This window comes from Vanacampus margaritifer, chromosome 19 (genome assembly GCF_051991255.1).
Source record: "Vanacampus margaritifer isolate UIUO_Vmar chromosome 19, RoL_Vmar_1.0, whole genome shotgun sequence".
Lineage (NCBI taxonomy): Eukaryota > Metazoa > Chordata > Actinopteri > Syngnathiformes > Syngnathidae > Vanacampus > Vanacampus margaritifer.
Genome location: NC_135450.1, coordinates 16,562,344 through 16,589,026, shown reverse-complemented (window position 1 = coordinate 16,589,026; position 26,683 = coordinate 16,562,344). Strand labels below are relative to the sequence as shown.

Genomic DNA, 26,683 nt, shown 5'->3' with positions numbered 1-26,683 from the left:
GTTCTATCTGCAATGGAAAGGATACTGTTGCATTTTGTCACAACTGTTGATTTAATGATTTTTGTTTATTGTTTGAATTTATAACTGATTACAACACACAGTTGTAAACATACACAAATATGGGAAAACTACGTTTAAAAATAATATAAAAGGAAGAAGAGAAATTGCAGTTCTTCAGTTGCATTATAGCACCTCCTGCTGGATGTAAAGTGTATCAAAAAGACAACTTAAGTACTGTTCTCTGTGTACAGTATTTTCAATCGATACAATAATGGATTCAAAAATATTTGATAGCTGCAGCGCTAAATGAGTTTGAACGCAAAGAATGAGGCAATTAGCGGTTTCTAAATGCCCAAATGCTTCTGATTTGGCATGCGGTAGATTAGTGCAGCATTTGTCTGACTTCAAAGTCAATTCAGAACTTAAGTTGGAATGTCGCGCTCCATGTGTGAACATGTTCAGAACGATCTAAACACAAGATTTTGAGCTAAATGTGAGCCACAAAAACCGGATAAACAACAACGCCCCCACCACCATCACCTTCCTCCTCCTCCTTTCCACTGTATCAAGTTTCACATCATCTCAACATTTTTCATTTTTGCGTCGCTGTGCAGCGTCACGCTTCATCATTCCACAGATGGCGATCCTGGACGAGCTTCTTCAGTCTGGCGGCGGCTCGGCGACCCTGCTGGCAGCCGCCGCCGTCCTGCTGCTGGTCTTGCTCTCGTCCGCCTTGAGCCGGCAGGAAAGCGCCAATGAGCCTCCGGGCCCGAGACCGCTGCCTCTGCTGGGGAATCTTCTGGAGCTGGACCTCAAGAGACCCTACAACACCCTGGTGGAGGTCCAGGCCAAGTCTTCGCTTCTTGTGTTTATAAAGAGCAGAGGTGGGGGGCTGGAGTCACAGAACTTAACTCTTTGACTGCCAGACGTTTTCAGAAAAGGGATGCCATGGGTGCCAGCCGATTTAAGCATTTTTGACTGATCTTTCAAGGTCCACAGAAAATTATGTGTTTGGACTATGGAAACACACATACTATCAAATGAAAAATTGGACTCTCATCTTTCATCAGAAAAAAAAGTTTGTTTCTACCTTATTCCGTTTTTCAGTAATCAACAATAAAAAATGGTTAATTTCACCTGTGTTTTGAAAAAAAAAACGTATTTTAACGTCTTTGGCAGTCCTCCATAGGATTTTACTAAATGTTATTTAACGTCTTTGGCAGTCAAAGAGTTAACTGGAGTTAGACTTAAGTTGCTAATTTTAAGACTTGGGACTTGCTTAGCTCAGTTTAATGAAAGACTGGACCTGAGTTTGATTTGGATTTCATGTGTTCTTTCTAAATTGCGTACAAACCTGGCAACCCATTTAGGATCAAATCGTTAAAGAAAATTCCCACACTCTTACTCCCACCTCTGCTGAATACCGTCAAATGGACCGAACTTGAGATTGAAGGACTGACCTTTCAACTCCTCTCCCAAAATCTTCAGATGTCCAAGAAGTACGGCTCGGTTTTCACAGTCTACCTGGGCTCAAAGAAGGTGGTGGTCCTGGCCGGCTACAAGACGGTGAAGGAAGCCCTGGTCAACTACGCCGAGGAGTTTGGAGACCGAGACATCTTGCGCATCGTGAAGCAGTACAACGACGGGCACGGTGAGCCAGACCAGATCCACGTTCTCGAGAAACGGCGTCCTGACGTTTGCTTTCAACCCCGAGGCGTCATTTGGGCCAACGGGGACTCGTGGAAGGAGATGCGACGCTTCACTTTGACCAACCTGAGAGACTTCGGGATGGGAAAGAAGGCGTGCGAGGACAAGATCGTCGAGGAATCTCAGCACCTCCTGGAAGTCATCAGGAACTTCAAAGGTTTCTGTGCAATGGGGCAACCACGACGATGAATTATCCGACCATTGTCTCTAGACACGGGTTCGGTGAGTCAGTCTCTGGACTTTGGCAGAGCTCTTTTTTTCCTTCTTCTTTCAATTATTCTAGGAGAGGCCTTCGACACCACGCAGCCAATCAACTACGCAGTCTCCAACATCATCTGCTCCATCGTGTACGGGAACAGGTTCGACTATGATGATCCCGAGTTCACCAACATGGTCGATGGAATGAATCGGAAAATCCAGCTGGCGGGTTCACCGTCTGCCATGGTAGTGAAATATATTAAAAAAAAAAAAAAATTTAAATACATGGTCCCTCTATATATGGCAAACTTGTACTTACAGAATTCTACATCCAAAATATCCGCATTTTGACCGTGCCGTTAATGCGTCCTCGCCAGGTATACAACATGTTGCCGTGGCTCGGCAGGAAGTTGCCAGAGAACAAGGAATTCTTCCGACTGACGGCCGACTACGGCAAGAAGAATCTGGAGATTTTCAGCCGACTGAGAGAAAGCCTGAATCCACTTTTGTGCAGAAGCCTGGTGGACGCCTTCTTCGCCCGCAAGCAACACCTGGAGGTGCAAAGACAAAAGTGCCGCAGGTTTTAAATAATGGTTTGTTCAACTCCAGTAACTGCAAATAGCCGAAAAATTGAACTGAAACAACTACTGTTTAAGGTAAACCGCCCTAAAGTTGTGCAGATCAAAGATAGATCAACTGTGAAGATCTTCAATCAGATTGGAGTCCGGTTCCGTCAGGGTTGGCTGCTCAAGCACACGATGTTCTGAACCCACGCCTTTTATATCTTGGCTGCGTGCTTGGGCTTTAAAAGATGAACCTTCGGCCCAGCCGGAGGTCAAGAATGCATCGTGGCAGGTTTTCATCCAGTAAATGGCAGCATTCATTTTCCCCTCAATTCTGACTAGTCACAATCTCAATCTCGTCTTGTCAGACCACAGAATTTTGTCTCTCAGGTGCCATTGGGCAAACTCCCAACTGTCTTTTACTGAAGATTGGCTTCCGTCTTGCCACTCCAGCGATTAGTGGATTTCTGGAGAGGCGTTTTGATCGGAACTCTGAAGCTCTGATTGAGTGATTAAAGGATTCTTGACAACCTCCTTGATTAAGTCCCTTCTCCCCCCCCCCCCCCCCCGATTCGCTCAGTTTCAAACGGCGGTCAACTGTATACAAAGAATAAAAGGTCTAGCGAATGGTGAAAAGTAACCTCAAGAAGTGAGTCTGCGGTTCGACTCCAGGCGAAGACTGACGATTGTCTCCTTTGCCTCCATCGCAGTCTTATTGTGACATCATCATAAGACCTGACCGTCTTCCCACCACACGGGATTATTCCAAAAATGATTTCATTCTGGAATAAGACTGTTACAAGACTGTAAATACTTTCTAATCCTGTCCACGTGTCGATGGTGATCTTAATGGCGGGTCCGGCGGTGCGTTCAGGAGAGCGGGATCACCAACAGTCACTTCCATGACCAAAACCTGATGTGGACAGTTCAGAACCTCTTTGCCGCCGGCACCGACACCACGGCCGCTACGCTCAGGTGGTCTCTGCTCCTCATGGCCAAGTATCCTGACATCCAAGGTAAGACCAGAAGAAAAAAAAAAAAAAACGATTGAGTCTCCTGCATCAGAACCTAAAAGCCCGCTCTCCCCCCCCCGACGCAGACAAGGTCCACGAGGAGCTGCGCAGGGTGATCGGGGATCGTCAGGTCCGGGTGGAGGACCGCAAGAACTTGCCCTTCACCGACGCCGTCATCCACGAGACGCAGAGGCTGGCCAACATCGCGCCGATGGCCATCCCTCACCGGACCAGCCGGGACGTCACCTTCCGAGGGTTCCGCATCAAGAAGGTAAGAAGTTCTGACCTTCTTGATGCGGAACTCTCGGTTGACTGAAACCTTTTCTCAGGAGTAGAAGCATCTCTCGAGGTTAGCACCTTCTCTCTAGATTGGAGCAATTCTTCTGTGGGGACCAGAAACTTGAGTCTGGACTGGTACTGTCTCTCAAGGCTTAAACTTTCCGTTGGGCTTCTCTTGGGACTTCAGTAGAACTTTCTATTGAGACTAAAACATCTTGCGCGTTCACGTGCGTCTGCGAGCAGGACACGACAGTGTACGTCCTCCTGACGTCCGTCCTCCACGACGAGAGCGAGTGGGAGAAACCGCATTCCTTCCATCCCGACCACTTCCTGGACAAGGACGGGAAGTTTGTGAAGAGCGACGCCTTCGTGCCCTTCTCGGCAGGTGGGAAACCGCGCGCGCGCGCGCGCGCGCACACGCGCCGGCGAAGTCTCGCTCACGGCAGCGCCATCTATCGGTTTGCGCTGCAGGTCGCAGGGTCTGCCCGGGTGAGAGCCTGGCCCGCATGGAGCTCTTCATCTTCTTCGTCACGCTGCTGCAGCGCTTCCGCCTCCGGCCCCCCCCGGGGGTCTCCGAGGACGGCCTGGACCTGACCCCCCGCGTGGGCTTCACGCTCAGTCCGGCCGCGCACACGCTCAGAGCGCTCGATTGCATGTGAGCGCCGCAGTTGCGCCGGAAGATGATGATTTGATTTTCAAGGTGCAGTTATTAAATAATTCAAGGTGAAACCCAGAAAATGTGACTTGTTTCTGTTCTGGGAGGGGGCAGGAATGGATTAACTGCATTTCCATTCATTTCTTTCCGAAAAGTTGATTTGAGATACAAATGTTTTGAGTTATGAGCGGTGGTGTAGTGCGGATATACGGTGTACACTCACTTCTTTTTCAGTCAGCATTGAGTATCGTATACCCATTTCTGATTCCGCAATGTTCAGCAGTAGTCGACCCTCTGCCTCTAATTGGCTGGTATTGATTAGATTGGCTAACGGTTACACACTAACTAAGTTTTCTAGTTTATAGTAGCTAGGTACTTGATTTTAAAGTAAGTTAAAACACAAGAATGAGAAAAAATTGTTTAAGATTCAGAAGATATTGTTATTTTTTTTAATAATATTATTATTATTATTATTATTATTTATACTGTGTGTTTGCATCATGACAAATACATTTATTATATTATTTCAGTCCGCTTGTGTTACCAGTAGTACTACAAACTGTTCTTAACAAGTCATGATCATTTTATTATTCTAAAATTATTATTTTAATTATTTTAACTTCTCCGGGGACCCCTACACCACTGAGACTCTTACCTCAAAGCGTCTCAAATAGCTTGTTGTGGAAAATAATAGTGTTACTATTACACAATTATTTATCATTATAGACTATGCAAACAAATACTAGTCTACGATTTACACAAAAGTGTTACGTATTGATATTTATCTTGTAAGAAATCAATACAATAACCCAAAGAAATGTGGCGTTGTTTGCAAGTTTACATCAATTTATTACGACAGTGACGTAAAAAAGACCGGCATAATAACGTTTTCCAAATGACCGCCACAGAACTTTTTTTCTTTTTTTTTTTTTTTACTTGTCGCGTCCCGCCCTGCTAGTGGGTTGGACTTACTGAGATGTCACGTGACCACGTGACGTGAAGGAGTTGTGGGTGGTCGTCACTCGATCGGCCTCCCAAAACATGGACGTTTCGGGCGCTTTGCTCCCGCTGAGCTCCAGCTCCGTGCTGGGCTCGGTTCTGGTGCTGCTCCTCGCCTATGTGGCCTGGTCGTCGGCCTCCAGCTCGCCGCAGCCTCGGCGGCAGGAGCCTCCGGGTCCGAGGCCGCTGCCGCTGCTCGGGAACCTGCTCCACCTCAACCTGCGCGGACCGCACCGGACCCTGCTGGAGGTGAGCGTCGAGCGAGGACGTCTGTGCGCGCGCACGCATTCACACGCACGCGCTTGGTTTTGACTTTAGTTTTGTTTTGTTTTGATTCGGTTAGTTTTTAGCAATACAGTAAATGGAAGTTGTCATTTTAACTATAGCTTAATTAAAGCTAGTTTTACGAACGTAAAATAAGTTTGAGGTTTTTTTTAATTTTTTTAAAGCAGAGCTCGTCCAAATCTGGGCCATCTAATTCGTGCACTTTCTGACTTCTTATTTGTGCACTTTTGGACTCTCGCTCCGGTTCCACCCATTTGGTGTCTTTCCAACATCATCAACATTAGAAGTTAGCAACGACACACTTAAAAAAAAAAAAAAAAAAAAAAAAAAGTACACAGTCACAGAGCATCATATAAACACCTGTCATATTATTTGTATACTTCATAATCTACGTGCCCTGAAATCGACCCCACCTCTTTGGTTTAAGATGTCGAAGAAGTACGGCCCAGTGTTCACCTTCCACATGGGCCCCAAAAAAGTGGTGGTTCTGGCCGGTTACAAGACAGTGAAGGAGGCCCTGGTCCAGCATGCCGAAGAGTTTGGGGAACGAGATCCGCTGAATACCATCAAGGAGACCAAGCTGGAGCACGGTAAAGACACAAACCGCAAAAACGGTAAAGTTCTGCCGGGCTCAGGAAATGAATGAAGCGGTTTCGCTCACCCGAGGCGTCATTTGGACCAACGGAGACTCGTGGAAGGAGATGCGGCGCTTCGCTTTGAGCAACCTGAGAGACTTCGGGATGGGGAAGAAGGCGTGCGAGGACAAGATCGTCGAGGAATGTCAGCACCTCCTGGAAGTCTTCAAGAATTTCAGAGGTGATGCAAAGCAACACGTGATCGGCATCATTGCACACACACAAGATTTTAAACGGACACGGATTCAACGAGCATTTTTTTTAACATTAGGGAGACGGAGGACGCACCGACGATTGATGACCTTTTTTTCTAGAGATATTGCGTGTGAATGCTGAAATATTGAAAGATATGGAATTAGGTCAAATGGCATTGAATGCATTGGAATGATATTTAATTCCTGTAAAGGCAATGAGGCGAAATGATATCGGTGAGTGGATTTGGGATTTTTGGTATGTGGGAATTGTGGGGATGTTGAAAAACATTCCCAAGGTGAGACGAATGATCTGAACATCAAAATCGTTCAATGTGTCATTAGAAATGAACGGAGAACCTTTAGGTAAATAAAAATGTAGAATTATGCGGAATGTGGAAACGTTTTGCGAGCGTGAAATACCAGATTAGAAAGTGAATTGAATGAGCTGAATCGGAGCTAATCTCAATCTCACATTGGAAATGAATGGGGATTTTTTTGGGTGGCGAAAAATGTTGAATTGTGGGAAAACTGTGAATGATGGCAATGAGAAAAGTAATAGCCCGTGAAATGTGGACTTTTGGAACACGTTGACGTTGGAATGGTGTGAATCGGTCGAGAAATGTAGAAGTAGTTGAAGGACAAAAAACGGCCAAATTAAAAAAAAACGTAGACGATCGTGCGAATGGCGACGAGCTGGCGTCTTGCGGCGACGTCTTCTTTCATGGCGTCGGTTCTCATTTCAGGTGAAGCGTTCGACACGCAGCAAGCGCTCAACTACGCCGTGTCCAACATCATCTGCTCGCTGGTGTTCGGCAGCAGGTTCCAGTACGACGACCCCGCCTTCACGGGCATGGTGCAGCGCACCAGCAGAAACATTCAAATTGTGGGCGGTCCTTCCTTGCAGGTGGCTGCAACGCCGCACGTCCATTTCCACGTGGTGTTGATAGCCGTGCCAAAATCACGTCGCTTTCCCTCAGTTGTACAACATGTTCCCGTGGATCGGCAAGTGGTTCTCCTCGGAGAGGGAGGAGCTCCGCATTCAGGGGACGGCCAACCGCAAGCAGGCCACGGAACTGATCCAGGGTCTGAAGGAGACTCTCAACCCGCAGAGCAGCCGAGGCTTTGTGGACGCCTTCCTCATCCGACAGCAGCAACAGGAGGTACCAATTAAGAAGCACTCACAATTAGCTAGATCAGCGGTCCGCAACCACCGGCCCGTGGACCACTTTGGACAACGGTCCGCGAAAGTTGTGGACTTGTATGAACCGTGGTGGAAAAAAAAAAGGTTGTGGACCACCGAGCTCGATCCTGGTTCCTTGACTTAGGCCTGAAAAGCGTTCTACTTTGTTCGCAGGACAACGGCAACGTGGGTCACTACCACAATTCGAACCTTCTGATGACCGTCTCCAACCTGTTTGTGGCGGGCACAGAGACCACCTCCACCACTCTCAGATGGGCGCTCCTCCTCATGGCCAAGTATCCCGACATACAAGGTACAAGTTTCACATTAAAGCGGGAGCGGTTTGAAATGCGCATTTGGCCAAACGTCGATCCAGCCATTTTCTGTACCGCGGTTTGCGGTTCGGGTCACCTGTGGACTTCTTTTTTGTGTCTCATCAAAGTCACTACACAACTGAATAATCATTCACTTCTCAGTTTTGGGATTTTCGATGAGCAATTGTGACTTACACTACATACGCAGAGAAGGTCCAAGCGGAGCTGAAGCGGGTGATCGGAGATCGTCAGGTCCAGGTGGAGGACCGCAAGAACTTGCCCTTCAGCGACGCCGTCATCCACGAGACGCAGAGGCTGTCCGACATCATTCCCATGGCACTCCCGCACCGGACCAGCCAGGACGTCACCTTCCGGGGCTACTTCATCAAGAAGGTCAGCAAAAAGTCAAAGTCCTCATGAAGTGAAAATGGAGACGTCTTTGACGGGGTCTGTAAAGTAAAAAAAAAGATTCTGAAATGTACTCATTTCAACCCAAAAACGTATAAATGTGTTTTTTAATACTTTGTCCTTCAGTCCCAAAAATGTATTTATACGTTTTTTAATGCTAGCTAGCGCCTGGCAAAACATGCCTCTAAAAGCTATGGGTGACTTTTGAGTCACCCCTGAAAACCTGAAGATTTCCTGCAAATTCAACAATAGTTAAAATAATTGATCAAATCAAAAATGATTATAAGCCTTCAATATTAAAAAAAAAAAAAAAAAAATCAACAAACAAATGTCGCATCTGATTGGATGCATTTCATCGGCTAAGAGACCAAGAAATGGTCAAAACAAAACAAAATGACTTTCAAGGGAGAAGCGCGGTCACGCGCTGCCGGCCTTAATGGGTTAAAGCAATGGTAGTTATTACAAAAAAACGGCCAGCGGGTGGCAGCAGAGTATAAGAGATCAACCAGGGTCAACATGGCAGCAACAAACTCTTTTTTTCAACAGGTTTGTGAATAATGATGAAACTAATTCTTATTGCTGCAAAACGGAAACAGCGACCAAGTATTTGCAGTTGGTTACCGCCCACCACTGCTAAAACGTTTTTGTTTTGTGCCCGCAGGGCACGGCAGTGTGCCCTCTCCTGACATCCGTCCTGCACGACGAGAGCGAGTGGGAGAAGCCGCTCTCCTTCCATCCTCAACATTTCCTGGACGAGGACGGAAAGTTCGTCAAGCCCGACGCCTTCATGCCCTTCTCGGCAGGTGCGGCAAACAACGGGCAGGCTTGCGCCGTCACTCGTTGCTAGGCAGAAATCGCAGTTGGAGTTTTTCTGATTTGTTGCTGTTTTAGTTTGGTGGTTGGCTAGTGATTTCGTTAGTTATTTGGTTTCTTTGTTGTTTGTTCAGCAATGCCTTTAAAAAAATATATTTTGCCGGTTGGTTGCGCGGCAGGTCGCAGAGTTTGCCTGGGAGAGAGCCTGGCCCGCATGGAGCTCTTCATCTTCTTCGTCACGCTGCTGCAGCACTTCCGCTTCGGGCCACCGCCGGGGGTCGCCGAGGACGAGCTGGACCTGACCCCCTGCGTGGGGGGCACGCTCTGCCCCGCGCCGCACAAGCTTTGTGCCATCTCTGTTGCCGGCTAGCCAGCTAGCGAAGAAACTTGTTTTTTGTTTGCAATCATCTGCTCGGATCATTTATGATCACACAACTAATAACTGAATATTTACCCCCCCCCCCCCCCCCCACGACTCTGCAATCTTTGCACAAATGTTTAAATGTACGGCAGACGCTAGCAATGTATAATGTACTAGAGTTTACCGAAAATTGTTTGATTATGTTAGCGAATAAAGTTGATTAAAGGCATTTGTAATGTCAGCTTAATTGTGTATGCGTTCCAAAAAAATAACAATGATGTCATTGTTCATTTGCATTTGTTAAAACCAAAAATTTTCAGCCTATTTCAAGACGAAGTCTCCCAACCCGGTCTTTTGACTCAAGCGTACTTTACTCTTCTACTTTTTAGCAGGCTGATGATTTATTAAATTTGTCATGGAGTAAAAGTCCGTAAAGTCAGTCGCATGCGGGTCAAAGATCAATCGGTGTATTTTTCTATCGGTGTTAAACATTAGCCATGATTCATCTGCCTGGGTTAGGGTTAAAAAAAAGTCACATTTATTTAAAGAATAACAACGGCCGGGAACACACAATAAATAATAAAAACGAGTTGTCTTTCCACCTCAACGACAGCCTAAAACATTTTGTGTGCTCCTTAACTTTGACATGATAATGTCTTTTCTTGTTGATTTTCTTTTTCTCATTTGCTGAGATCTTGTTCAGGCGGGCCACCATATTGACGGCTGCGTAGGTCATCATCACGGACCCGCACAGCCACGAATATGCAGGAAAATTAAAAAAAAAAAAAATTGGTATGTTGCATGACTGATTATTACTCCATGTACAGGACTTTGTATGCAGCGAGTGGTTGTTTTAAAGTGCTTTATAGATCAAATCGAATGGAGTAACTTGTGATATGAATGTTTTGAGTTACGAGCACGGCTCAAATTCTCGCCAGCTGCGAGCCAAGTCGGGGGAGCCTTGAGCGAATTTGTTGCTCCAAGTGCAGCATAATTTGTGAGCAAATGCATCCCTTCGCGCAACACTGTTGGAGGATGAGGCCTTCTATTAAATAGCAAAAAAAAAAAGCTTGTTATTCCCCTTTAGAACCGAATTGATGTTTTGAGCTATCACTTCTGTCAAATCTAGCCTGCCTGCAGCCACTCACTTCTCCGAGTCAGCCGCAAGTTCTCCTGCAGCTTCTCTCCTGCAAAGACTCGAGTTCCATCGTTAATAGCCAAGAGCCGTTCAACAGACTCGTTTCGTTCGTGAACGTCACAGCACTAGTATCGATCTTTAACGATTCGTGCCGTGGTGAAGTTTTGGACTTGTGGCGTCCCGCCCTGCTGTGGGTTGGACTTTCCAAGGTGTCACGAGAGGACGTGCGGCGGTGGAGTCGTCGTCGTCGTCACTCGATCGGCCTCCCAAAACATGGACGTTTCGGGCGCTCTATTCCCGCTGAGCTCCAGCTCCGTACTGGGCTCGGTTCTGGTGCTGCTCCTCGCCTATGTGGCCTGGTCGTCGGCCTCCAGCACACCGGAGCCTCGGCGGCACGAGCCTCCGGGTCCCAGGCCGCTGCCCGGGAACCTGCTTCATCTCAACCTGCACGGACCGCACTGGACCCTCTTGGAAGTGAGAGACGATCGTGCGCGAGCACGCACGCACGCATTCACACGGCACGCCCGCGTACACGTACTTGACTTCTTACATTTTAATAAGGGACCCCCCCCCCCCCCGCTGACCAGTTCAAGTCGAGTACCACTAGTACTTACTACTTTTGATACATGACCCCCCCAATGCATGTAATTAATGTCAATATTCTATTCTAATTTCTACTTCCTGGTCGTAAAATGGCCACAAGAGGGCGCCCAACACTGCTATCAGCCGCAGTTGCGAGTACAGTACTGATACTTGAAATAATAAGACTTCCGATTTGTCAAGTCATTTATCTATATGGTGCTTTTAAACAGCCTTAGCTGTCACAAAGCGCTTTACAGAAACACAATATAAAACAAACCTAAAACATTTGTGGACTCTGCTCCGGTTCCACAGATTTGGTGTCTTTCCAACACCCCCCAGTCGAAGGTTAGCAACATTAATGGTTAGCGAGTCACACACAGCAATTTCCAGCTCAAGCGACACTTCCCAAAAAAGTACACTAAGCATAATATAATCACACTTGTCGTTAGTCAATTTTGGATTATTTGTGCGCTTAAAATACTCATTAGGAATTATCAGTCCAATGTTTGTTTTGCTCTTGTTTGTTCATCGTGTCGTTGAAACCTCACCTCTTTGGTCCAAGATGTCAAAGAAGTACGGCCAAGTGTTCACCTTCCACATGGGCCCCAAAAAGGTGGTGGTTCTGGCCGGGTTCAAGACCGTGAAGGAGGCCCTGGTCCAGCGTGCCGAAGAGTTTGGAGAACGACAACCTCTGGAAGGTCACAAGGTGGAACACGGTAAACAAACACGCACACTGCAATGATGAAGAGCACAGCAAGTGAATGGAAATGTTTGGCGCACCCGAGGCATCACTTGGACCAACGGAGACTCGTGGAAGGAGATGCGGCGCTTCGCTTTGAGCAACCTGAGAGACTTCGGGATGGGAAAGAAGGCGTGCGAGGACAAGATCATCGAGGAATGTCAGCACCTTTTGGAAGTCTTCAAGAATTTCAGAGGTGATGCAAAGCAACATTGATAGAATGTCTTCTTGTGTCTTGTAGTGAAGTTGTCGGTTATGGTGCCGGTTAAATGTGGGAGTTGAAGCAATGTGGGTAATAATCCCAAGGTGAATTCAATCAATTTGAATGGAAATGAATGGGGATTTTGGCGGTGAAAAATGTTGAATTGTGGGAAAAATGTGAATGTTTGGAATGAGAAAAGTAATAGCCCATGAAATGTGGACTTTTGGAACAAGTTGACATTGGAATGGTGTGAATCGCTCGAGAAATGTAGAAGTAGTTGAAGGACAAGAAAACGGCGGCATAAGAAAAACGTCGACGAACGTGTGAACGCCGACGAGCTGGCGTCTTGCGGCGAAGTCTTCTTTCATGGCGTCGGTTCTCATTTCAGGTGACGCGTTCGACACGCAGCAGCCGCTCAACTACGCCGTGTCCAACATAATCTGCTCGCTGGTGTTCGGCAGCAGGTTCTAGTACGACGACCCCGCCTTCACGGCCATGGTGACGCGCATATGCAGAAACTTTCAGCTCTTGGGCAGTCCGTCCTTGCAGGTCGATCCAACGCCGTCCATTTCCATGTCGGTGACCCGGACCAGATGCATTTTCATAGACGTTGCTTTTCCTCAGTTGTACAACATGTTCCCGTGGCTCGGCATGTGCTTCTCCTCGGCGAAAGAGGAGCTCCGCAGGCATGTGATGGCCAACCGCAAGCAGGCCACAGAACTGATCCAAGGTCTGAAGGAGACTCTCAACCCGCAGAGCAGCCGAGGCTTGGTGGACGCCTTCCTCATCCGACAGCAGCAGCTGGAGGTACGATGGCGGTATTGAGAATCGCTTCCTATCGGCTCGATCGGGGTTCTATGACTTGTGCCTGGAGAGTCAATGATTCCCTACAAAGCTAACGTTGAGCTCCCCCCCCCAAGAGAGCTCAGTATTGTTCATTCGGTAATTTTACCGATTTGACATGTCATCATCATTGCTCTCTCTCTTTTTATTTTATTTTTTAAAATTTTGTATGTGAGTGAGTATGTGCATGTGCGTGCGTGAGTGTCATTAGTACTCATTAGTTCACCTAAAACCTATTAAAAATCCCACACCGTCCACCTAAACCGAATACTTCAGAATCCAGCTAGAGTCGTGAGGTTGTCAGGAGACCAGAGGAAGGATCAAAGAAAAGAAAGGAAAGTGAAATCCAGCAGCGACCAGACATGACCTACTTCCCACCGAGTCTTTCGCCAACCCCAGAAACATCTCAATTCTACGTTGAGCTTTCCTTTGTGCGCAGGACTCCGGCCACGTGGGTCACTACCACAATTTGAACCTTCTGGCGACCATTGTCAACCTGTTTGCGGCAGGCACAGAAACCACCTCCACCACGCTCAGGTGGGCGCTCCTCTTCATGGCCAAGTATCCCGACATCCAAGGTAACAAGAGCAGAAGTGCCCTTTTTTTCTTTCAATCAAAGCCCTAAAATTGAACGTTGACTTATTTGAAGTTTGGCCTCATTCTTTGTTGTCTCGTGAACCCGCAGAGAAGGTCCAAGAGGAGCTGAAGCGGGTGATCGGAGATCGTCTGGTCCGGGTGGAGGACCGCAAGAACTTGCCCTTCACCGACGCCGTCATCCACGAGACGCAGAGGCTGTCCAACATTGTTCCCACGGCGATTCCTCATCGGACCAGCCAGGACGTCACATTTCGGGGCTACTTCATCAAGAAGGTCAGCAAATGCATTTATTTTTTTTAATCCTTATCATTTTTGAAGCGAGGATATACCACCATTAAAAGTTTTCCACCAAATAAGAAATCTCTTTATAGGGATTGTAAAGTAAAAATCCCAAATTCTAAAGTAGAATCTTGAAAATTTGCTGTCAATTGTCTATGATGAGCCCTGATTTGATAAGTTGGCACAATAATAAAAGACAACTCTCTATTACTCAAAGGTAATATGTCAAAGTATTTAAAATTGGTCAGAAAAATTAATACTCAAGTAGATATACCAGAAAAAAGTGCTGCAACCAAGTATTGGTGGTTGGTTACTTCCCGCCACCGCTAAACGGCTCCTCCCACCCCGGCAGGGCACGACCGTGTACCCTCTCCTGACGTCCGTCCTGCACGACGAGAGCGAGTGGGAGAAGCCGCTCGCTTTCCACCCTCAACATTTCCTGGACGAGGACGGAAAGTTCGTCAAGTCCGACGCCTTCTTGCCCTTCTCGGCAGGTGCGTCACACGATGGGAAATTTGCGGCGTCACTTGTCGCTAGGCAGAACTTGAGGGCCCGCGTGGCTGGAGACGAGTTAGCCGTTTGGTTACTTGTGTGATCGGTTCATCATTTAGTGACTTGTTTTAGTTAGGTGGGTAATGAGTGGTTTAGTCATTTGGTTCATTATTTAGTTAGTTGTTGGTTAGTTTCAGTTGGTTTAGCTATTTAATTACCGTTTAGTTATTTAGTTGGCTGGTTGTTTGGCTAATGTCTGTTTGATCAGTTCTTTAGTTGGTGGTGTGTTATTTCGCTGGTTAGTTATTTGGCTATTTAGTTGGTTCTTTCCTAAGTTTCTTTGTTTGGTTAGTTATTTTTAGTTTCTTTGTTATTTAGTTGTTTTTTTAATTAGATTTAGTTGGCTATTTGTTTGGTTTGTTTTTGTGCTTTTTTCTTTTGTTGGTAGCTTTTTTTTGGTTCATTTCTTTGTTTAGTTAGTTGGTTGGTTAGTCATTTTATTAGTTGTTTTGTTATTAAGTTCACTAATTGTTTGGTTTTGTTCTAGTTTGCCTTTTTACTTATTTTTTGTGTTTGTTGACTTGGTTATATAGTGATGTAGTTGCTTGGTTACAAAATTAGTGTTTCAATTGTTTGGCTGGTTATTCAGTTAGTAGCTTAACTGTGTAGGCATTCAGCGGTTAATTTTCGTTTCCAGTTGTTTGGTTGACTTAGTTGGTTAGTTATGTTTATAGTTTGTTGCTATGTTATGTATAGAAAGTAGTTTAATGCAAGTAAACTGGAAAGTCATGCCCTAAATATTTTTGCTGATGGCATCGCCCTCTGCTGGATGCGCTGCAGGTCGCAGGGCTTGCCCGGGTGAGAGCCTGGCCCGCATGGAGCTCTTCATCTTCTTTGCCACGCTGCTGCAGCACTTCCGCTTCCGGCCACCCCCGGGGGTCGCCGAGGACGAGCTGGACTTGACCCCCTGCGTGGGAGGCACACTGTGCCCTGCCCCACACAAGCTTTGCGCCGTCTCTGTTGCCGGCTAGCCAGCGAGTGAACAAACTTGTTTTTTGTTTGCAATCAATCATCTGCTGGGATCATTTATGATCACACAACTAATAACTGAATACCCCCCCCCCCCCTCCCACAACTCTGCAATCTTTGCACAAATGTTTAAATGTACGGCAGATGCTAGCAATGTATAATGTACTAGAGTTTACCGAAAATTGTTTGATTATGTTAGCGAATAAAGTTGATTAAAGGCATTTGTAATGTCAGCTTAATTGTGTATGCATTCAAAAAAAATAACAATGATGTCATTGTTCATTTGCATTTGTTAAAACAAAATTTTTTCAGCCTATTTCAAGACGAAGTCTCCCAACCCGGTCTTTTGACTCAAGCGTACTTTACTCTTCTACTTTTTAACAGGCTGATGATTTGTTAAATTTGTCATGGAGTAAAAGTCCGTAAAGTCAGTCGCATGCGGGTCAAAGATTAATCTGTGTATTTTTCTATCGGTGTTAAACATTAACCATGATTCATCTGCCTGGGTTAGGGTTTATGAGTCGTCGTCGTCGTCGTCGTCGTCGTCGTCACTCGATCGGCCTCCCAAAACATGGACGTTTCGGGCGCTCTATTCCCGCTGAGCTCCAGCTCCGTACTGGGCTCGGTTCTGGTGCTGCTCCTCGCCTATGTGGCCTGGTCGTCTGCCTCCAGCACACCGGAGCCTCGGCGGCACGAGCCTCCGGGTCCCAGGCCGCTGCCGCTGCTCGGGAACCTGCTTCATCTCAACCTGCACGGACCGCACTGGACCCTCTTGGAAGTGAGAGACGATCGTGCCCGAGCACGCACGCACGCATTCACACGGCACGTACGCGTACACGTATTTGACTTCTTAGTTTTAATAAGCTGACCAGTTCAAGTCGAGTACCACTAGTACTTACTACATGACCCCCCCCCCCCCCAATGCATGTAATTAATGTCAATATTCTATTCTAATTTCTTCTTCCTGGTCATAAAATGGCCACAAGAGGGCGCCCAACACTGCTATCAGCCGCAGTTGCGAGTACAGTACTGATACTTGAAATAATAAGACTTCCGATTTGTCAAGTCATTTATCTATATGGTGCTTTTAAACAGCCTTAGCTGTCACAAAGCGCTTTACAGAAACACAATATAAAACAAACCTAAAACATTTGTGGACTCTGCTCCGGTTCCACAGATTTGGTGTCTTTCCAACACCCCCCAGTCGAAGGTTAGCAACATTAATGGTTAGCGAGTCACACACAGCAATTTCCAGCTCAAGCGACACTTTCCAAAAAAGTACACTAAGCATAATATAATCACACTTGTCGTTTGTCAATTTTGGATTATTTGTGCGCTTAAAATACTCATTAGGAATTATCAGTCCAATGTTTGTTTTGCTCTTGTTTGTTCATCGTGTCGTTGAAACCTCACCTCTTTGGTCCAAGATGTCAAAGAAGTACGGCCAAGTGTTCACCTTCCACATGGGCCCCAAAAAGGTGGTGGTTCTGGCCGGATTCAAGACCGTGAAGGAGGCCCTGGTCCAGCGTGCCGAAGAGTTTGGAGAACGACAACCGATGGAAGCGCTCAAGGAGGACAAGCTGGTGAACGGTAAACGCGCACGCGGCAATGATAACGCGCACAGGAAGTGGAATGACATTCTTGCGCTCACCCGAGGCGTCGTATGGGCCAACGGAGACTCGTGGAAGGAGATGCGGCGCTTCGCTTTGAGCAACCTGAGAGACTTCGGGATGGGACGGAAGGCGTGCGAGGACAAGATCGTCGAGGAATGTCAGCACCTCCTGGAAGTCTTCAAGAATTTCAGCGGTGATGCAAGGCAACTTTCACAGCTTAAAAAATAAATAAAATAACGAAATGCACACTTTGCTTATTTAGAATGTTCTGTGAAATGTAGTCACTATAAATTAGAGGGTTGTTAACGTTTTAAAGTTTGTATCAGAGAGATGCTAGACATACCTTTACTTACGATTAGCATTTACGATAGCTAGCGATTAGCATCAAGCTAGCAATTGGCGGGTTAGCTCACATACGTTAGCATGCTCATATAGCAGACAAGTGAGGCACAGCATTTTATTGTATATTATTTTACAACGGCATGCAAGTTGTTATGTGCTTGTTGTTACAATTTTATCTGTCTACGGTGAATAAAAGTGCAAGAATCATCTACAGGTCAGGTGATATCATTGAAGGAGTCGTCTAGCTGTAGCAGGGACGTAGCAAGGGCAGAATAGACAATTTTCTCCAAGTATGTTTTCAAGGCATGGAGTGCATTATTAGCGTGTTGCTAGCAAAATGTATTTGCAAACTCAATTTGGGTGGTATATGGAAGACCATTCCCGCTAGTATTTATTTTTTTAACTGTTCAACCCGTTTCCAGTTTCAACCAGTGGATTTTTAAAAAATAATCCGTTTCTGTTTCAGGTGACGCGTTCGACACGCAGCGGCCAGTCAACTACGCCGTGTCCAACATCATCTGCTCGCTGGTGTTCGGCAGCAGGTTCCAGTACGACGACCCCGCCTTCACGGCCATGGTGCAGCGCATGAGCAGAAACATTCATCTCTTGGGCAGTCCGTCCTTGCAGGTAGATCGAATGCCGTCCATTTCCATGTCGGTGACCCGGACCAGATGCATTTTCATAGAAGTTGCTTTTCCTCAGTTGTACAACATGTTCCCGTGGCTCGGCAAGTGGTTCTCGTCGGCGAAAGAGGAGCTCCGCAGGAATGTGATGGCCAACCGCAAGCAGGCCACGGAACTGATCCAGGGTCTGAAGGAGAATCTCAACCCGCAGAGCAGCCGAGGCTTGGTGGACGCCTTCCTCATCCAACAGCAGCAACTGGAGGTTGCGCAATGCAACACAATTTATTTGCCCTTTGCCTGGAGATTGAATGATTCTCTACAAAGATAGCATTGAGCTTTCCTTTTTGCGCAGGACGCCGGGGATGTGGGTCACTTCCACAATTTGAATCTTATGGGGACCGTCTTTGACTTGTTTGGTGCAGGCACAGAAACCACCTCCACCACGCTGAGGTGGGCGCTCCTCATAATGGCCAAGTATCCCGACATACAAGGTAACAAATATATTTATTTATAATCCAAGCCTAAATTGAATGCTGACTTTTTTGAAGTTTTGGGTCAATTTGACTTGCACATTTGGCAAAACGAAAAATCCATCCATCCACTTTCTGCGCCACAAATAAAAGTTGTTCTTTCCAGTTCAGGCCACCTGTTGAGTCCTTTTTGTGTCTTAATGTCACTAGCTACTTAATTATACTGGTCTGCTATAACGAAGTAAAAAGAATAGTAAAAGTGGCCAAGTGTTTAAAAACATTTATGTTTTAAAATGACACATACTGTACCTAATGAGTTCCTAAACATGCATTAAATAATTATAAGAAAAAGCATTTAACCAAACAAAATAACCACATCGCTTAAGCATACCTTAAATTAATCTAGGCTAAGGTTTGTTTGGCTCCTTGTCAAATTTCAGACCACATGGTACTTAGGATTGACAATTAGCATTTCATGTTATCATTCATTAGCATGTCAAGCTAATTGCTATGCTAATCACCTGAACAGCGTGCAACTAATTATTGAACATTTGAAACAGCAAAATTTTTGTTATTATTAACATGTTAAGCTAATAGCGAAGGTAACATGAACCAAGAAATTAGAAAATTCAACATAATAGCATTAGCATGTACACAATCCTACCAGTGGTATCCTTACAGTTTGTCCAAGGAAGACCTCCTCTTCTGATTTGGTTTTTTTCTTGAACCAAACACTCACACAGCACAGCTGGTCTGTTTTTCATTTCCTGCTTCTCCACTTCCTCTTCCTTTTCTCTCCTCCTGAGTGATCCTATCAAAATAAAAGCTCATACCTGTTGCGCAGGTCACAGACTTGACAACACATTGACAAAAACAGGCGTTCTTCCCACGTTTGTGTTAGATTTAAAAAATAAAATTAAAAAAATAAGCAACAAAATAATCAGCCACTTTTCCTAGTTCTTTGTTTTCTTGTGAATCCGCAGAGAAGGTCAAAGAGGAGCTGAAGCAAGTGATCGGACATCGTCAGGTCCAGGTGGAGGACCGCAAGAACTTGCCCTTCACCGACGCCGTCATCCACGAGACGCAAAGGCTGGCCGACATCATTCCCATGGCCATCCCTCACCAGACCAGCCAGGACGTCACCTTCAGGGGCTTCTTCATCAAGAAGGTCAGCAAACTTTTTTTTTTTTTAACCCAAATACAAGTAAATCTCGAAGCAGGGATATCCCACCATTTAATGTTGTCCATGAAAAAAATACTCAACTAAAGTAGAGATACCTGAAACAGTACAGCAACCAAGTATTGGTAGTTGGTTACTTCCCACCACAGCTAAACGGCTCCTCCACCCTGGCAGGGTACGACAGTGTACCCTCTCCTGACGTCCGTCCTGCATGACGAGAGCGAGTGGGAGAAGCCGCTCGCCTTCCATCCTCAACATTTCCTGGACGAGGACGGAAAGTTCGTCAAGCCCGACGCCTTCATGCCCTTCTCGGCAGGTGCGTCACACAATGGGAAATATGCTAGTTGCAAGGCAGAACTTGAGTGTTTGGCTGGTTATTTGTCATAAAATACTCTCTACACATAACGTAGCGTAACAAACTATAAACATAACTAACCAACTAAGTCAACCAAATCAACTAAACTGGAAAACAACACAAACCAAATACTGGAGTGTACTTAATAACGATAGCAAGTAACCCCCCCCCCCCCCAAAAAAAAAGTTTTGCTGATGGTATCGCCCTCTGCTGGATGCGCGGCAGGTCGCAGAGTTTGCCTGGGAGAGAGCCTGGCCCGCATGGAGCTCTTCATCTTCTTCGTCACGCTGCTGCAGCACTTCCGCTTCCGGCCCCCCTCGGGGGTCACCGAGGACGAGCTGGACTTGACCCCCTGCGTGGGCGGCACGCTCTGCCCCGCCCCGCATAAGCTTCGCGCCGTCTCCGAGCTAGCAAGCGAACGGTGAAATGTTTACATTTACAGTAGATGCTAGCGAGAGTTTACCGAAAATTATGTTAGTGAATAAATATGATTGAACACGTTTGTAAGGTGTGCTTATTGTGGATGCATTCAAAGATTTAATTAAAATCGTCTTTTTTTTTCTAAAGTATTGTGTTTATATACATATTGACAAAAGGGACAAGCGGAAGCATTTATTTTCACATAAAAAAAAAAAATACAGTGGTTAGGAAAAGTTTACACACCCGTTTGAATACTTTTTACTGAAATGACAACAAAAATGACTAAGATGAGTGAGTTTATTGAAATTGTGGCTGCGTTGATAATAATAAGGAACCAAACACATTCCAACTCGAGTTAAATGGGAGTCACAGCACACACCTGCCACCCAGTAACCCCAAATCAAGCTCGTATGATCTAGTAGGCTTTTCCTGACATTTTGTTATTCTGTATTGCTACAGAATAACAAAATGTCATCATTTCACATTTCCAGTCAATACCCTTCATCGTCGGCACTGTGGAGTTCTTTTGGAATTCGGTCCAAAAAGTTACATATTGCTCTCATCAGACCGCAACAAAATCTGCCAAACTAATGTGGAAACATGGGTGTGTAGACTTTTTAGAGCGTGTGGATACAAGATATTGCTCGATGAGAGAGGGGAAAATTGGTATCTGGAGGCAAAAAGCAAACGCTGATTTGTCATGGAATCAAAAGTCCATAAAGCCAATTACATGCGGTTCAAAGATCAACCGAAGCATTTTTCTTTCTATCGGTGTTAAACGTGATTCCGACATCTTGTTCAGGCGAGATCCTGAGGGCCCCGTCCTCGTCCTCGTCCTCATCACGGACCTGCACAGCCACAAATAACGCTTTTAAAGGCCAGCCAAGTTTATGGGATACAGCAGAGGTGTTCAAACTATGGCCCAGGGGCCGTTTGCGGCCCGCCCACATTATTTTATCAGCATATGCTGACAATAAATACTTTTGACGTGGTGCGCGATGCTATTTAAAAAATAAACAAAACGGATTCAGATGCAGCCCGTGGAGGTGCAGATCTACCATCGATTCGTTTTAGCATGTAGTACAAAAAAACAAACATTTTAAACTGGTTGACAATTTTTTTTATGCAACCCTTAGAGGAAAAAGTTGTGCGGTATTACTGTTGCAGCATTAGAGTTATGATTAGTTATGAACACTCAAAATATTTCTAGAAACAATCTGGAAAAAAAGGTTAAAATGTTATATTTTTTCGTGAAATTAACCATTTTCCCCAAAAAAGATTCTTTTTTTTCTTCTTTTTTTTAAATCCATGCAAATGGGCCATATTTAAGAACTGCCGTACTTTTGAATACCGATTATGGAATGATGATCGTACCTTGGCTTGCGTTTCTTTTCGACTTCAATTTGACAAGGATGACGGCCACGATGAGGAAAATCAGCATCAAGGCTGCGACAACCGCCCTGATAACGAAGATGAGCACGTTGCGGCCAGGCGACTGCGCTCCAGGACCCCCGGGACCTCTCGTACTCTCTTCCGTGGAAACGACTGTGTACCGGGCCTCGACCTCTACGTGGCCTCCCTTCACGCATTGGCACGTGTACTTCCTTTGGCGGCTGACAGGAGATACCGTGAGAAAGGACACGCAGCCGTTTTGCTGAACCCCATAAGAGGAAAGCTCTTTGCCTTCTTCATCCATCCAGCGGAGGGATCTTGAATTGCATTGCAACCTGTCTTCGTAGAAGGCCACGGAACACTTCAGGAACATGCGTCCGTCACTCATTGGATCCGATTCCTGAAGTGTCACTGCAGGGAAGAAGGTGATACAATATGAGAGCAATACAGACTTACATATGAATACAATATAGATTTCATACGCATGTCCTTGTGCTTGCTACTCTTCAACACATACTTCCTGTTTTGATCACATCCGCTCTTTGCTGATTGGATCTTTTCACTGTCTGTTCGGTCAGGTTTTCCCCGCTCCAGAAATGTGCTTCATAGCGACTCACTTGCTGCTAAAGCGATGAGTCTGGTTTGCAGGCAAATTAGCTCGTTCACTGCCATTGACGGCTATAGACGTCGTCCAAAAATTAATTTGAACTATTTCTATTAGTTTAATTTTTTTTTCCACTTTTGCTAACAAGAGTATGAAAACCTAGAAAAAAAAAATATTGTAAATTTAGAACAGATTAATTAAGTGAAGTCATGTTACAATTAGTTACAATTAAATATTTTAATCGCCTGACGGGCCTAATCATTATTATTTTTATTAAATTTAATCGCATGATAATTTTATATCTGTTATAAATGTACAATAAAAAATTATAGGTTTTTATAAAAAATGTAATAAAATGGAAAAAAATGTTAAACTAATAGAAATACTTCACATGAATTTTTGACGTCTATAGTCGTCAATGGCAGTGAATGAGTTAGGCTTCAGTGTCTTGCCCAAGGACACTTCGATAGCAGACTCTCTAAACCAGGATTCTAATTGTCAACACTTGAGTCACTTCATTACTCGCTCTAACAGTATCAACGGAGCCACAATTTTGCAAAACATAAAAGCTAGCTGGAGCTAATGTGCTAAAAGACAACTCACATGTCAGCACCGTCAGTAAAACTTCTAATATCTGTTGTTGATCTCTATCACATCCATAGTAACCAGCATCTTCCGCCATCACTCGCTCAATGAGCAGCGAGCAGTCGTCCATCAGCCGCAGGCGCTGACTTCCGGGCGAGCTGCTCACAACTGTGTTGTTTTTCACCACGTCCATCAGCGGGCCCCCGTTGCGACTGTGCAGCCAGTCTGTGCTGGAACAGGACGACTGCATGCAGGGCAGAATGGTCGCATCACCAGCCCTGACAAACTTATATCGGTTCTGGCCACTGATGACTGCAAGACACCACAGAGGAGGAACAAATGAAGTTACACGCTCACCAACGGCATAATAATAAGCTCTGCTACTTTAGCTACCATTATTAGCACGAGTCAGCAATATTGGCTCAGATCACTGGCAGAAGCTTATACGGATTAGGAGTGTGCCGATAAATCGATATCGCGATCAATCGTGATAGTTTGTCTCCCGATAGGTTATCGATACGCCTACGCAAGTATCGCGATATTTGTAGTTAATATACAGCCACTATAACGGCGCTCTTTGTTCATTACTTACTGAGCAATTACTTGGCAGGCCACTAGGGGGAGCGGCTCATCAGAGTGGCGGGAAAATGTATGGAAGTCTTCAAGCGAAGAAGACTCATGAGCTTACTTTTACTTGACACTTATTATCTGTCCAGCAAATGACTCCGTTTTGCGTACGTAACATTTTAAAACATACTTTATGGTTCGACTTTTTGAAGCACAGGAATATTAACATTGATTTCATTGGATTTAATATTTAAGTAATTTTAATTATTTACTTTTGCAATGTTACACAAAAACTTAATCACAGTTTATGAAATGAAACAATTCACTTTGACAATGGTGGTTAAGAAAGACACAAATTTGTTCTTAAAAAAATACACTTAAGTACTCACTGTTAAGAAGACGGCGGATTCATCAGGAGGCAGAAGAATTTTATATTATGTAGGTTTGACAGTTATGATGATGAGTCTGACACTTTTGATAACAGATTCTAATTTAAAAAAATATTTGAAACACTTAAACTCCTGATGACTACAGCCTAATCAATACTTTCCTACAGTTTTAGTTATCAGATATGATATGATTAAAATCAATGAATGCAATTTCTTGAAGTGTTGTTTTTACCCACTGGATCAGAGCACCAGCGTTTTCGTGTATGACTCCTGACGTGCGTCACTCGTACAATAAGCGCACGCCATCCGTTGCTCTTTCGCAAGCTGCTAACCGCGCTAATGACTAACTTTTCGATCACGAACATACAAATGAAGCTTGGTTCTCATATGCAGCCCGGCCGAGCGGCAGAAGTGTCTCTGTAATCGCAGCACAATCTTGTCCAAAGCGGAAGGGAAAAAAAGACTAACCCTAACTTACTTGCTTTTTGGGGGGAAGGGGAGTGTGTGTGTGTGGGGGGGGGGGGGGGGGGGTGGGGGGTGTTCCTCAAGGCTCAGTTTTAGATCCAACACGTTTTAATTTGTACATGCTGGCACTCAGTCAACAGGAGACAGAATATTTTTTCATCATATAATTTTTAGTTATGATGATCAGATTTCGATTCCTGATGACCACAGCACACTCTTTTAACTATTATTATTATTATTACTATATATGTAAACAATTTTTTTTGAATAGCAGAGGATTTCCTACAGTTCCAACAGGACAAAATAGATGTTTTATTTATCGGTTTGATTAGTATTAATTGAATGTATCCATTAGACAATAAGCACACGTCATCTGTTGCTCTTTCACAGGCTGCTAATGTTGACATTTAACATTTTCAATTTATATTTTTACTGTTTTTGAATTTACTTATAGGTATATAGATGCCATATAACTATGTGTAGTTAAATGAATAACACTGTGATAATGATTTTGTGAAATATATTGGAACCTCTCACTCCCTGCCAGCTCTTGAGATAAGAATGTGTATGTTTTAAAAGTTGTCAAGTTCTCATGTAATTAGTTATTTGGTCGTAAAAACTGAAGGTCCAAGGTCAAAGCCTGTCTACATAAATTCTCCGAGGCTGGTGGGGAGCTGAGATAATCGTATCAGTATCATCATTTTTGCTTATTAAGAACACTAATTCTTTGTCAAGTCTAAGGGGGGGAGAATCTTTTGTACTAGTATAAAGCGACTGTGTTTCCATATTCGACACACTGGAAGCTTAACATCACCTTTCGAATGTAAGCTTTTTTCCTTTGTCTTAAGAGCTCTTAATAAAATCCTTGCAAGGGAAACTTTTTCATGAAGATCTCAATTCTGATTTATTTGAACACGCAAAAGACTACACTTAATAAAGTAATCAAATAATGCCTTCACTCACCGTGCTGCTGACTTACAAAAAAAGTTTCATTCATATACAGTGTATTTATTCTAGATTTTTCATGCGTTACGTAAGCATCACAATTTTGCCAAATTTTCACCGAACATGTAACACCATAAAAGGACGTACAGTGAGTTGTGAGTGAGGCTTCTAATATTGCTAATCACGCTAACGTTAGCCATCGTTTTCCCTGTGATTTGCGTGAGCAGTGTGTCAAAGATGTGAAAGTGGAGGTTCCGGTTTACACAACTTTGGTATAAATAAAATAATCAGGAAGTAGTTTACCTTGAAATTGAAGCAGAAAAATAAGAATTACTTCCCGTGTGTTCATCTTCATTGAGCAAGTTGAGCTTCTGATTTTATGTCATTAGTTCCTGTTTGTGGTGACCTGTTAAAAATGAAGGGGGAAAAAATCAGGGCGGGTGGGGTGGGGTGGGGGGAGCTTTGCAATGCTAGCAAAAAATTACAGAAGAGATTAGGGCCAGTGGAGAGACAAAAAAGGTTGGGAGGATTCTCACTTCATTCTCAGAATCCTGACTTTCTGACTTCCCGACACAATTCAGTCAGAATTCTGAGATTGAAGTGAAAAATCTTACTTTAAAGTAAGAATTCAGAAAATAAAGTGAGAATCATGTTTATAGTTTGTTACGCTACGTTATGTATAGTGTGTATTTTATGACAAATAACGATAGCTTAGTAACCCCGCCCCCTCCAAAAGTTTTGCTGATGGTATCGCCCTCTGCTGGATGCGCGGCAGGTCGCAGTGTTTGCCTGGGAGAGAGCCTGGCCCGCATGGAGCTCTTCATCTTCTTCGTCACGCTGCTGCAGCACTTCCGCTTCCGGCCCCCCTCGGGGGTCACCAAGGACGAGCTGGACTTGACCCCCTGCGTGGGCGGCACGCTCTGCCCCGCCCCGCATAAGCTTCGCGCCGTCTCCGAGCTAGCAAGCGAACGGTGAAATGTTTACATTTACAGTAGATGCTAGCGAGAGTTTACCGAAAATTATGTTAGTGAATAAATATGATTGAACACGTTTGTAAGGTGTGCTTATTGTGGATGCATTCAAAGATTTAATTAAAATCGTCTTTTTTTTTCTAAAGTATTGTGTTTATATACATATTGACAAAAGGGACAAGCGGAAGCATTTATTTTCACATAAAAAAAAAAAATACAGTGGATAGGAAAAGTTTACACACCCCTGTTTGAATACT

General features: G+C 44.8%; 4 protein-coding genes, 3 long non-coding RNA genes and 1 pseudogene across 16 annotated transcripts; 4 read left to right on the top strand and 4 right to left on the bottom strand.

The window, feature by feature from the left end:
- Nucleotides 1-32: 32 nt before the first annotated feature.
- Nucleotides 33-2,980, bottom strand: LOC144039392 (uncharacterized). The gene is made up of 2 exons (XR_013289431.1): nucleotides 2,225-2,980; nucleotides 33-2,143 (listed from the first exon to the last, which is right to left on the bottom strand). It is a non-coding gene; the product is annotated as an uncharacterized LOC144039392 (long non-coding RNA).
- Nucleotides 638-4,489, top strand: LOC144039380 (cytochrome P450 2K1-like). 4 transcript variants are annotated; one of them, XM_077552686.1, is made up of 9 exons: nucleotides 638-841; nucleotides 1,489-1,651; nucleotides 1,715-1,864; nucleotides 1,991-2,151; nucleotides 2,283-2,462; nucleotides 3,343-3,484; nucleotides 3,568-3,752; nucleotides 4,004-4,145; nucleotides 4,232-4,489. In XM_077552686.1, exons 1-9 carry the CDS (start codon nucleotides 638-640, stop codon nucleotides 4,417-4,419), a joined length of 1,515 nt encoding a protein of 504 aa, XP_077408812.1. In that variant the 3' UTR covers nucleotides 4,420-4,489. The 4 variants fall into 4 exon arrangements, with proteins under 4 accessions (XP_077408812.1, XP_077408810.1, XP_077408811.1 ...); XM_077552684.1 differs by having other exon boundaries at nucleotides 638-884; nucleotides 1,715-1,929; XM_077552685.1 differs by having other exon boundaries at nucleotides 1,489-1,864.
- Nucleotides 4,323-9,833, top strand: LOC144039382 (cytochrome P450 2K4-like). Of its 2 annotated transcripts, XM_077552691.1 has the most exons (10): nucleotides 4,323-4,460; nucleotides 5,374-5,663; nucleotides 6,127-6,289; nucleotides 6,366-6,515; nucleotides 7,272-7,432; nucleotides 7,506-7,688; nucleotides 7,883-8,021; nucleotides 8,231-8,415; nucleotides 9,092-9,233; nucleotides 9,423-9,833. In XM_077552691.1, exons 2-10 carry the CDS (start codon nucleotides 5,457-5,459, stop codon nucleotides 9,611-9,613), a joined length of 1,521 nt encoding a protein of 506 aa, XP_077408817.1. In that variant the 5' UTR covers nucleotides 4,323-4,460; nucleotides 5,374-5,456; the 3' UTR covers nucleotides 9,614-9,833. The 2 variants fall into 2 exon arrangements, with proteins under 2 accessions (XP_077408817.1, XP_077408816.1); XM_077552690.1 differs by having other exon boundaries at nucleotides 7,272-7,688.
- Nucleotides 5,474-12,003, bottom strand: LOC144039394 (uncharacterized). 2 transcript variants are annotated; one of them, XR_013289434.1, is made up of 3 exons: nucleotides 11,873-12,003; nucleotides 6,361-8,471; nucleotides 5,474-6,279 (listed from the first exon to the last, which is right to left on the bottom strand). It is a non-coding gene; the product is annotated as an uncharacterized LOC144039394 (long non-coding RNA). The 2 variants fall into 2 exon arrangements; XR_013289433.1 differs by lacking the exon at nucleotides 11,873-12,003 and adding an exon at nucleotides 10,753-10,953.
- On the top strand, nucleotides 11,016-15,726 carry LOC144039384 (cytochrome P450 2K1-like; annotated as a pseudogene). Its single transcript, XR_013289427.1, has 9 exons — nucleotides 11,016-11,216; nucleotides 11,887-12,040; nucleotides 12,110-12,259; nucleotides 12,654-12,814; nucleotides 12,890-13,072; nucleotides 13,548-13,686; nucleotides 13,794-13,978; nucleotides 14,337-14,478; nucleotides 15,317-15,726. The product of XR_013289427.1 is annotated as a cytochrome P450 2K1-like (transcript).
- Nucleotides 15,727-15,777: 51 nt separating this feature from the next.
- On the bottom strand, nucleotides 15,778-17,067 carry LOC144039393 (uncharacterized). The gene is made up of 2 exons (XR_013289432.1): nucleotides 16,919-17,067; nucleotides 15,778-16,267 (listed from the first exon to the last, which is right to left on the bottom strand). It is a non-coding gene; the product is annotated as an uncharacterized LOC144039393 (long non-coding RNA).
- On the top strand, nucleotides 16,077-20,590 carry LOC144039378 (cytochrome P450 2K4-like). 3 transcript variants are annotated; one of them, XM_077552683.1, is made up of 9 exons: nucleotides 16,077-16,283; nucleotides 16,933-17,095; nucleotides 17,162-17,311; nucleotides 17,927-18,087; nucleotides 18,163-18,345; nucleotides 18,436-18,574; nucleotides 19,537-19,721; nucleotides 19,908-20,049; nucleotides 20,314-20,590. In XM_077552683.1, the coding sequence occupies exons 1-9, from the start codon at nucleotides 16,077-16,079 to the stop codon at nucleotides 20,511-20,513; spliced, it is 1,530 nt and encodes a 509-aa protein (XP_077408809.1). In that variant the 3' UTR covers nucleotides 20,514-20,590. The 3 variants fall into 3 exon arrangements, with proteins under 3 accessions (XP_077408809.1, XP_077408808.1, XP_077408807.1); XM_077552682.1 differs by having other exon boundaries at nucleotides 16,933-17,311; XM_077552681.1 differs by having other exon boundaries at nucleotides 16,933-17,311; nucleotides 17,927-18,345.
- A 95-nt stretch (nucleotides 20,591-20,685) lies between these two features.
- Nucleotides 20,686-26,521, bottom strand: LOC144039388 (uncharacterized). 2 transcript variants are annotated; one of them, XM_077552696.1, is made up of 4 exons: nucleotides 25,759-26,521; nucleotides 23,108-23,401; nucleotides 21,883-22,311; nucleotides 20,686-21,356 (listed from the first exon to the last, which is right to left on the bottom strand). In XM_077552696.1, the coding sequence occupies exons 1-4, from the start codon at nucleotides 25,808-25,810 to the stop codon at nucleotides 21,349-21,351; spliced, it is 783 nt and encodes a 260-aa protein (XP_077408822.1). In that variant the 5' UTR covers nucleotides 25,811-26,521; the 3' UTR covers nucleotides 20,686-21,348. The 2 variants fall into 2 exon arrangements, with proteins under 2 accessions (XP_077408822.1, XP_077408823.1); XM_077552697.1 differs by lacking the exon at nucleotides 25,759-26,521 and adding an exon at nucleotides 23,483-25,750.
- Between the last annotated feature and the right edge of the window lie 162 nt (nucleotides 26,522-26,683).